This window comes from Zootermopsis nevadensis, unplaced genomic scaffold (assembly GCF_977971745.1).
Source record: "Zootermopsis nevadensis isolate Lab colony 2312 unplaced genomic scaffold, Znev_1.0 Znev_ptg000023l, whole genome shotgun sequence".
NCBI lineage: Eukaryota > Metazoa > Arthropoda > Insecta > Blattodea > Termopsidae > Zootermopsis > Zootermopsis nevadensis.
The window spans coordinates 6,655,272-6,666,642 of NW_028259155.1; the positions used below are offsets into that span (position 1 = coordinate 6,655,272).

Consider the following 11,371-nt stretch of genomic DNA (forward strand, 5'->3'; position numbering starts at 1 on the left):
TGTCTATGGCTTCCGAACCATCACCAAAACCAATAAGATTCGTTGAAGAGTAAGATGATGAAGATGTGCCATCTCCTTCATCCTTCCTACTATAAGCATATCAATTTTCAAATTTATATTCACCAATCACTATAAGCTGAGGACAATGTGTGTATTACTGATATTTATTTTAATTTCATATCGTTTTCTTAGGCTTAGCGCTATTGTGCACTTACTATATGATAGTGTAACATCTTATTAGGCTTTGATATGCATTTACAAGTGAAATAAGGCAAAGATCCGATTTTCGCTTTACGGCGGGGGTCTGGTCCCTAACCCGCCGTATAAGCGGTGCCCTACTGTATATCAATTTCTTATTCCCATGATTTTCAAATCCTCTTCAGCATCATCTCTACGTCTCTTACATTGTCTACTGCAATTCCTTCTTCCTTTATGTCCAAGCCATCTGTCAGAGGTTTTATAAATTTTAAAATATAATACATCCTCTATCTCTTTATTAGTTTTGTTTTCCAGCTTTCTCCTTCATCTATGGGACAACGGATTAATCTAACAAACCGTCTTTCAAATACTCTAAGGGCCTTTATTTCTTCTGAAATCACTGTCCAAAATCACTAGGGTTCCGATTGTCTAAAATCGATATTAAGTCACTTCAAGTTTATGTTAAGCCACTTCGCATTGTTTTTATATTTTTCAATTAATATAATTATTGTGTGTACTTTTAAATTCAGCCAAAGTTAAGCGGTGAAACAAATGCTTAAAATTACTTCTAATATCCGTCATAAACGATCAGAATCTCAGTGTGTAACAACAGGGGAATTGAGGAGGAGAGGAATCACGGGACCCCAATTATCTTTCAAACGATTTGAAATGAGCGCGCTCTGCTCGCACTGACATCTCTGGTGACATCTTAGAAACAGTATCGAGATGTTATGTCGGTTGGGGTTGTCGTCGATTCTTCGTGGTAAAGAAAAACCCCATCATTCTCTCTTCTGTGTTTTAAAGTTAAGAGATTGCACGGAAAAATGTAGCCTTGTGTTCTTATTCCTTAATTTGAAAGTCTGTTCTTCTGAATCTGCAGTCTTGTAACACAATGAACTCAGACGGGAATAAATAATGTGTAAGTTAACCACGTCTGGGTTAATGGCACTTTCTGGTGGTCGAAATTCACTCAAAATTTCTTAAAGTCGCCAATAGAGTTCCTTATAAAACGAAGTGTCAAACGTATAGTGAACATAATTGCAAATTTTAAATAAATAAACTTTAAAAAATGTATTTATTACAATAATTATCAGAAAATTGTTATATGATAATTAGTACATGGTTTTAATGCTTTAAAATGGCTGCTAACGTATACGATACGTATCGTAAAAGCTCAGGAATGCAAGATACACATAATGAACAATAACGTATAACGAACAACGTATTGGAACGGAACTCGTTCGTAAACCGAGAGTTGGCTGCCTTTTCCCCAATCCAACATTTTTTACGTTTCTCCTCCATTAATTTGTCTGTGTTTGTAGGCGTAATCGCTTGCATTCGGTAGGTTCTTTAAGTCACAAGTCGACAGCAAGGATCTACAAACATTCATGGCACAGGATACCTGCAATTTGAAATATTAAAAGTGAAAACAAACCCTCTTTCGCAATCCATCAGTATTATCTACACTCAAGACAATTTGTGTCATATTTCACTGACACAGTTAAAGAAAATTTGTAGCTCTACGTGAGATGATGTAGCTCACGAAGAAATGCGTCTTCTACCATGAATAATTTATTTAATATAAATTTAATTGAAATGTAATTTGAATGTCAGTGCATTTATGCATAGAAATTAACCATTTTCTTAATAATATATACTTTTTCTTTTCGGGTTCTAAAATATCAGACATTTCGATGTAGAATAATTATAAAAGAAATGTAATTTTAATGTAAGTGCATTTATGTAAAGAAATAATCCATTTTGTTAAAATTATATACACCTTGGGGTTCCAAAATATCAGAGATTTCAGTGTAGAATTAGTATAAAAGAATTATCTTTGTGAGTCGTAAAATGTGTTGACCTAAAAATATCCATGTCTGATGGGTTGGCTCTGTCTTTGGGTAAACTGCTTGAAGCTAAGGGCACAGACTTCCACCGAAATGTCGTTGCTTGTATTTTGTTTCCAGACAACCTTAACAAAAATTCCCCCAATCGGAATTCAATGCACGATTGCCAAACCATATTTCAGAACATTCCCACGTGATCTTCCTTTAACTCATGAACATAGAACCACGGCCAACGTGTTATTATAACGTATTACATTTTATTACTTCAAAGTGGAGGGAGAGGTTATGGCTATTTTAAAAAGCTGTTAAAGTTTAAGCGTGTCTTGTTTGAGACATGCACCCATGACAATACTTCCCTCTTTTAGCAATACACTTTCATTTTTTTTTGTCCCAAAGAAAATATAGTTCTGGTGATTTTCTGCTAGACGAAAACAGACGAACATGAATGAAATTAATTTTTGTTTGATTTCTGGCTCGTGAACAGTCGAGTATGAGGAAAGCTGTTTTCTGTTTTCTTTTTGGAGCTGCTTACTCACTCCGTCAACGGATGGCAGGAGACTGCTTGGTCAAACACGCCATTTCTAAATAAACTTCAATCAAAAATGGGAACATGTGATGGATAGGCGTCGTTAAACCTAAAACTGGCCTAACTCTTTGATGAAAGCCGATGATTATGGCAATGCTGATGTGCTGAAGGCCAGAATCTTCCTGCCCAAGAGATTAACACTGATTAAAGTAACTTACTGTAAGAGCTTCTTATTAACGCAGTTACAGCTTACGTCTGATTAGCATTACTTAGTCGATTGCCCTCTGATTTAACAATTCAGCTTGACCGCAACATCGCCCTCCCTGCTTTCACTCTACCCCCTACCTCTCAGCCATTTTTTGCGCGTTGTATTCAAGGCCCTGAGTAATCAGTAAGAACCTATGAAACGTCGGTGAGTTTCTACGATACTACACGTGACGAAGACAAAGGCTCACGATTTACATTAATTAGTTAAGAACACGAGTGAAAATTGAATTGAAAATGCGGGCTTCACTTCCCATAAACATCCACGATTTCAGGGGCATACTGACCTTCTTAAGGACGAAATATTTGTCAATTAGTCCAAGCCTGACGCCCTTCGAAAGGGCCGCGATGTAACCTTTCCTGATGTCCTGGTCGTGGTTGACCCACCGGAGAATGCACTCCCACACAAATCTCTCTTCCTTCATGTTCAGTTTATCGGACCCGATTATTGCTTGCAGTTCCTCTGCAGACAGTTCCAGCAGTTCTTTGTTCTTCTCAGACATTTCCACGAAGTGGCTCAGAATGAAGCGACGAGCGTGAGTCTCGAGGTCAGCGCAGTAGTGTAACCTGCCACAGCGAGGGTAAGAATCGATCTCCGTAAACATCTGACACATTTTAACACTGCAGCAAGAACTGAATTCTGAAGTGTTACCACACCACAGTATTTCGCCTCCAGTTTTTATCTTAGCCGTTTTAAGCCCGAATCAGCGAGACTGAGAGGAGAGACGTGGAGAGGCAACGGTGAGAGACGCTCCGTTTAACCGGGGCAAAATAGAAAGTTTTCGGCTCTGAAGGTTCCCAGGCAATGCCCGCTCGTCCTCGTGATAAGGATATAGGTTGAAACAAGGGCATAGCGTACGCAAGTGAAGAAGGCAGTGAGATGAGAATTGTAGAACTTTGAATTCTGGCATTAACCTTGGCGAAACGACATTGTGTTAATTGTGTGTATTAATCCAGTGAAACCGTGTTTAACCGGACTGTATTGGGGATACACGGGTCCTATAAGCCGATAAGTCGGATCTGCGTGGGAAAGGGGAACGTGGTCATGGATATGAACAAAGAATTAGAGTTCCATTACAGATTTTCCTCGGTAGATGATGATGCGGGCGCTGTTCGTGGGAGATCCTGTACTAAAATAGTCTCGTTCTGTCCAACGCATGAAGTGGAGGTTCTGGTGTGATAAAGCCGATGTCAGTTGTCCTGAACAAGAAGGTGTTGGACTTCAGCTTCTACGGGGAACAGCGTGTTGTATTCTGTCTTTACTCGATAAACAAGTCTCTAAATGTCTTGAGGTATTCATAAGAATCAGGAAAATATGGGAGCGGGGTTAGATCAATAAACTGTATCGCGTGGACATCGCTTTAAGCACTCTGACCGGTGGAAACCGATAGCAACCGATCTGGTTGAAATTCGGTCCCAAAATGCGAGGATCGGGTAAACGAGGCTCGGTTCACAGTCTACGTGATGCAGTTAGTCATAATGAAGATCTAAACATAGGCAGTTAAATCAAAACATTTAAATTACAGGCACATTAATAACGACCTGCCAAAATCCCTGACAAACAACGCTTTCTAATTTGCCCAGTCCTCAGTCAGAGGCTTTAATCTCCGACCCGGCACTCGGCTGCTCTGTTGAATAAAGCTGATTCGCTCCAGGGGCGAAGGCTGGCGTCACAACAAATGACAAATGAACATCAATTACCTTGCGAAATTCATGATGTCGATACAGTTGTCGGCGTTTATCTCGTCCTTGAGAAAGTTGCAGCAGAGTTCAGAAAGACCTGGCATACACAAGTATTCAGCCATCATTAGCAGCTGACGCACGTTGTCGGAGTGGATGTTGATCTTCCGAAAATAAATATAATCCAGTATCTGGATCATCATGTTCGAGCTGACTCCGTAGAGGACAATATCAGTCTTATCAGTTATCGTGAAGAGGTTCCTGAAACGTCACGAAGCAGTCGTCGATTTGGAGAAACGGCGAGCAGAAAATTACAAGTCATGCGCATAAACTTTCAGTTTTTATGACTCACGTAGCGAAATAAAAGTATCTTTCGTCAATGTGGTGGATGAAATTTTGTTATCTGAATACATCAAAAATTCCCAGAATGTGTACTAATGTGACCAGATTAACTGCGAGGGGTTTACCGGAATATAAGTTACAAATCGGATAGCAAGCAGCGAACATTTGTACTATAGAATGGTCACCTCGTTTCTTACATACCCTTGAAATCTCCAAGACATACCTGAGTATACAACAACCATTACAAAATTTTTAAAGCTAATCACCAAAATAACTCAAATATTTCAACATACATCGCAGGCTGTACATTCCACTGATTGATCAGTACGAAATATAAAATCTATTTGTTCTGTCAAAACATTTTCCCGACAATAAACAACTTAAATGAAAAGCCGATTTTCTACGCGGCCTTTAAAATGTGATCGCCAACCAGCAAACAATTTCCTATTACAAATTAAGGGCTTCGCATTGCAAGACAAGCAGAAATATTTGATTGTCGGAAAACTGAAAAAGGGGCACAGTTTGTAACATGAGAAACTTCAGTTGGAAAACAGAAGCAATGGTTGGCGGTTACAATTCAATTCTCATTTCAAGAACGCACCGCAACTTTATTTAAACAAAAGCAAATTGACGTATGCACAAATTCTCGAACGATTATCTCCTAACAATTAAACATTTCTCGCGAAGTTATTTGTTACAGTTTATAATATTTCAGAGAGAGAAACACACAGCAGCTTTCAATGTTCCGGACAATTTCGTGACAAAGGTGCATTACCAAATTGCTTCTGGATTTTGTCGGTCGTCTTTATGCACTAAAACCAAGACGTTTCGGAAATGGATTGATCCTAATTCTCCCTCCAGATCGATTGACTGTCACATTGGTACAACCGCACTTAAAAATTAGTACAAAAACCACGTACGACTTCTGGAATGTTGCGTCGTGTTGTCCCATAGAAATTATCGGACGTTTCAGAGGTGTTTACTGCAACAATTCGATATAACATTTCACACACGAATTGAGTTCTATAATGTCTTTATTTCACATGTTAATCAACTACGTCAGTAAATAATCAAACCTAAAATATACGCTGCGTTTCAAGAGAATCGATCTGTGGACTCGAAAGGCGCCGCCGCCCTGCGACCTCAACACCGCGTCACACAAGAGGTTCCTCTCTCTCAGCTCATTTACAGGGACCGATGCATCGGTGCACGTGCACCTGCCGCCATCTTGAGAACAGCAGCGACTTTGGTTTGACTCCATCTCCTGAAAAACAGTTCATCGCTGTTACAGATTTTGGCGTAAATACTTGTCTATAAGGAAGGGTCATTCGGCAAAAAGTGTAACGAAGAAGGGAAACGAAAAAGTGTAACCATTGACAGGAAAATGTGTAAGATCCGATAACAATGGTTACCTAGGAAACCTCATCTGTTTACTCGGAATTGTTGTTACCTAGGAAACGTCATCTGTATACTCGGAATTGTTGTTCCCTAGGAAACGTCATCTGTTTACTCGGAATTGTTGTTGCCTAGGAAACGTCATCTGTTTACTCGGAATTGATGTTACCTATAAAACATTACATTACATTACATTCAGCTACCACAGACCCATCTTAAGCGTAACTAATTCAAGTTAAATAAGCAGTCTTAATCAAAGTTAACTCAATTGTAAAGCGGATATAAAGGAAATATTTAGAATAAAGCCAATATATAAACTTCCTTTCCGTATAGACGTATTTACGTTGAATTCTCCGGAACCGTGGTTCCACTGACAACTTTATTCTCCATACTGACGCGTCAGCACAGCTGAGAGTGACTGAGATAGAACACGGTATTGAGAATAATATCTGGTCCTGCGAGAGAGTTACTGACAAAGGAATGGTGAATTTTTACGAAATATGGACCTTTATAGATCTCTTCATTAATTAATAAATTGTAGGCTGTCAGATCAAGGGTGATTAGATGGACGGGGCATGTAGAACACATGGCAGAGACAAGAAATGCAGCTCTTTAATCGGAAGACCTGAAATGAAAAGGTCCCTTGACAGTCCTATTCGTTGCTGGGATAATATTAAAATGGATCTTAGAGAGGTGGGGGATTGAAGGTGTGACTTGTGGATGTAGCTTAGAGGCGGGGTCTTGTAAACACGGACATGAAACTTCATGTTTCATAAAAGGCGAGACATTTGATTACCTAGGCTACTGTTAGATTCTCAAGTAGGACTTCGGCTCCATGGACTCAGTAGTTTGTTTCTTTGTTACAGAAATGCCTGTTGAGATCCAACACAAAATGACAAAGCTGTAAATGTGCTTATAACTAACTAATTAGTTAGAGGGCTTACGAAAACCGAAGTTTCAACACCGAATTAACCAAAGCACTCCACCGGTCCCTGTCCTGGGCCAACAAAATCCATTCTACTTCAACTCCTATCTCCGATAGATCCCGCCTGATATTATCCTCTCACCTACGTCTAGGTCTCCCCAGCAGCCTCTTCTCCTCAGGCTCTCCAAAAATACCCGGTGCACACCTCTCGCCCCATCCATGCATTCCACATGCCCCGCCAATCTCACTCTTCTTGGCTTAATAGCCTTGAAGATGTGACTGATATAGGCAATATTAAGCCATGCCGCGTGTTTGTCATTACTCACAAAAAGTTAAATATTCTTATATGTAAACTACGTAGACTTTCAATAAAAACTTCTCGTTCATACAACCGCGTTAGCTAGTGAACCCTGAAGATGGGGACAGAGTTTGTTCCCGAAACGTCGGTTTACTACAGTAACCAGCTAACGCGGATGATTGCCCGAGAAATTTTTATTGATTGTAGCCGCCGCGAAAGTCTCAAATCCTATATGTAGACATTACGTATCAAATATCAAAGTAATCTATAAGGTCTTAGATGCTTCTACTCTCGTGAACCGATTTTAAAAAATTACGACAAAAATATGCCATAGAAATTGCGTGACTTTTGATGCAGGACCAGATAGTTAATAAATAAAATTTGGAAAATGAAGGCTACGCTTTTTCAAAAGCATTAATATTTTGAGTTCTTCTCCCTCTGTAGAACTAAAAGTCCTTAAGGACTTTGCTGCCTAAGTTACACATTTATATACCCTACAAGCACAAAATGTAATTTAAATTTATCAAATGAAGGCGAGTATTACATTTGGGATCAGCCACAAAAGCTGTTCGTTGTTCTAACGCATGCGTAGATCAGGCCTAGATCACGCTACTCACACACTGCAATGTGCAGGATATTCTATGAAGAGTAATATCTTCCTCAACACTCTGTTCTCAGAGGCCCTCAGTCTGTGTTCCTCCCTCAAAGTGAAAGACCACGTTTTGCACCCATAAACACTTTGCACTCAATAATAGCAAGCATCCCCCGGATTTAATCTGTTGTTGCAGGGATGATCGTCCATAATTAGGCTTGTGAAACCGAAATAAAAATTCTTCACAGTTCCAAAAATCGCTTTAACAATGTCGATGTATCAAGAGATGAAAAGTGTTAGAATTATTCTTCAGAATATAAACCCCACTTCTTAGCATCCATAAATTTTTATTAAGATTCTGGGCTACGAAAAACGTTTTATTTTTTAAAATTGTAAAATGTTAATTGCCTACTGGAATATTCTTTTACTATCAATGATGTCGTGAACAAACAGAAGTCAATGCAACATTACTTGAAATTGTGTTAAAAAAGTTTAATTCTCTTACACGAGTTCACAAATGCAGATGAAAACTTTAAAGTTGATGAACAATAATAATAAATAGGAATCCCTTACCTCAAACTTTGTTCAATTGTACGAGACCTCGATGTCCACTGGCAAAGATGAATTTAATCAAATATAAAACGGGTATAGTCGAGGGCAGTATCACAGAATTCTTAATAATTCTTATATAAGACAAGTACTTTTTATATTCTAAAATGTTTTTAACAGCACAAAATTATTTATTCTACGACGCACTTCTTCTACAATCGATTCACAGCTCAGCTCTTTCCTCAATGACGAAAACGGATTGTTGACGGCGATATATACTAATGCAACAATGCCGAATAAACAGATGACGCAACAATTAGTGTCTTAGGCAAAGGAATGGATTGCAATACGGTACATTCAGGCTATTATACTGCATGCATAATAAATGAGAAAAGAGCCTTACGGCATGCTCAGCCAATATTGTTGCAGGCGTGTGTTAGAAATTCGAATCTTTTCTCTTGCATTGTTATGCAAGCGGGAGTTCATATAATAGCTGACCATTGTCGGTCCATATTTACACATTGTTGATAGGTGAAAGAAATACAGGGTTATTCATAATTCCCTGATGCATTACAAAAAATCACTAGACCTTAATGATGCAATGGATCGTAACATATGACATTTCGATAGAAAGAGAAACTCTCCAAGTTTATTTTACATACCTCATAAATGCTCTGTGTGTCCGCCCTTTGTGACGCGGCAGTCGTTAAACCGATAATCCATTTTTGCCCACACCCGCTGCAGCATGTCACGATCGATTTGTGAGATGGCGGCGATGATTCGTCTTTCTCAGTTTAGCCAGATCTCGTGACAGAGGCGGTACAAAGACCCGGTCCTTAACGTACCCCATAAGAATAAATCACATGGCGTTAGGTCAGGTGATCGGGGTGGCCAACGGAGCACCGTAAGTTTATTGAGCATTTATGAGGTATGTTAAATAAACTTGATGAGTTTCTCTTTCTATCGGCTTGTCCTATGTTACCATCCATTGCACCATTCAAATCCAGCGATTATTTGTAATGTGTCAGGGATTTATGAATAACCCTGTACAAAGAGAATTTCTCTTTTTTGAATGATGTTAAGGAACTGATAAGGAGTTTGCTTCGGATAAGTAAGAAATTGTCTCGTACAAGATTCGAACTGAATATCGCTTAGCTAACCTATCAGCATTATACATTTTGTTTCTGATCTTCAACGTTTTGTCTTGAGTGCTTCGTGTTTTTACTTTCGTTAAGTTAGAGAATTTTCTGGCGTTGACTCCGATTCTGCCTCAGATAATTCGTTAATGCGATAATTGTTCCTGTGCTCAAGCGTCATCTTCACGCTTCGGCCTGCTTGACCCTCGGTGTTTAGGGGATACCAGGCTAGGTGGGCCCCAGAAAGAGACTGGACGCAGAGAGGGAGGGAATTTGCCCCGTAGTCCACACAAAACCAGGATCCCGATTGAATATGTCTCGCCTGATCGCAAGTTAAGGGCCGCCTGATACGGAGTGTTTCGAATAAGCATTCGCGGACAGCCGACATGGGGTGATTCTCCGACTTGTAGATTGGGACGGATTATTTGCAGGTAACTAATTTGCTGGACTAAGGGTAATCGAAGGTAAAAGACAAATAACCGGTGCTTATGCTCATCCATTTTTTAATTTGAAACATGCGACATTAGCATTTGGGTGTGTTGGTTAATACGATACTTGAGAATTTGTATTTCTTCATATATGCCCACAGTTTGCTCTTCACAATTTGTTTTGACGTGAAAACGTCTTTAAATTCGATGCCGGGTGTGGGGAGGCAATCGCGCCCAAATGAGCGACAGTTTCTGTTGAAGTAATTGCAAACTTAAATAACTCAGCTAAAAATAGACATAGCGCCGCCATCTTAGTCTTGCTTTAAAGAGGAAGGATGAAAGTTTGTGCCAGCACCGCTCCGACATTCGTGGCGGCCGGACTTCGCGAACTGAGCACGCGCAAACTGAACCCACGATTTTCGACATTCCGGATTCGACACGTGTCCATAGACGGGATCATATCTCAGAGACTAATTATCCGATCCGAGTGAATCAAGTGTTGTTTTGAAGAGGAGTGTATATGTTACAACTCATCATGGTCTCCAAGTGTGTATCTCAAAAATTCAAAAAGATACGAGGCTGTGAATTTGAAAACGTTTGAAAATTTCCCGATTTTCTTAAAATGTCGCGATATATGAGGGCAAAGTAAAACCAGAATTACAAAACTCGGACACGAATGCGTAGAGCACAAAATTCCAAAGAGAATGACACCGAAAACGCCGAGCTCGGACCCAAAACCAACGCGCAGTACTGCCGCGAATATAGGCAACGTAAGCGCGCTCGGACAACTCAGGCGGCATCTGACGAGCCTGGGCCAAGTATGGATGTGTACCAATTAAGAAATAATCATTTATAAAAATGATTATATTTACAATATCCTACTTCTCATACCACTACCCTGTATTCAATAAATGTAAGTTGCAAATGAATTAAACGATTCAAAACAAAAATTTTGTTTAATTTCAATATACGATATACACGATTGACGTTTTCACGAAAATAACTGCGGCAGTGTCCGACACTGCCTATCAATTTCTTTTTATCCAACCATAAGAAAGGGGCCTAGAGGAGACTTAGACTTAATACACCATGTGCACAACATTTACTTCTGAAACGAGGTACTTTGGCGAAGTGGTCAGAGGAGCAACATCGAACGAGAATCGAACTGTGGAACAATCAGCAGACGACAGG

The 11,371-nt window shown here is 39.6% G+C and overlaps 1 protein-coding gene across 5 annotated transcripts; it reads right to left on the reverse strand.

The window, feature by feature from the left end:
* Window positions 1–1,254: 1,254 nt before the first annotated feature.
* On the reverse strand, window positions 1,255–8,847 carry LOC147872874 (kelch-like protein 10). 5 transcript variants are annotated; one of them, XM_087354309.1, is made up of 6 exons: window positions 8,641–8,847; window positions 6,308–6,421; window positions 5,934–6,121; window positions 4,537–4,776; window positions 3,123–3,402; window positions 1,255–1,600 (listed from the first exon to the last, which is right to left on the reverse strand). In XM_087354309.1, the coding sequence occupies exons 3-6, from the start codon at window positions 6,116–6,118 to the stop codon at window positions 1,484–1,486; spliced, it is 822 nt and encodes a 273-aa protein (XP_087210435.1). In that variant the 5' UTR covers window positions 6,119–6,121; window positions 6,308–6,421; window positions 8,641–8,847; the 3' UTR covers window positions 1,255–1,483. The 5 variants fall into 5 exon arrangements, with proteins under 5 accessions (XP_087210435.1, XP_087210437.1, XP_087210436.1 ...); XM_087354311.1 differs by having other exon boundaries at window positions 6,270–6,421; XM_087354310.1 differs by lacking the exon at window positions 6,308–6,421.
* Between the last annotated feature and the right edge of the window lie 2,524 nt (window positions 8,848–11,371).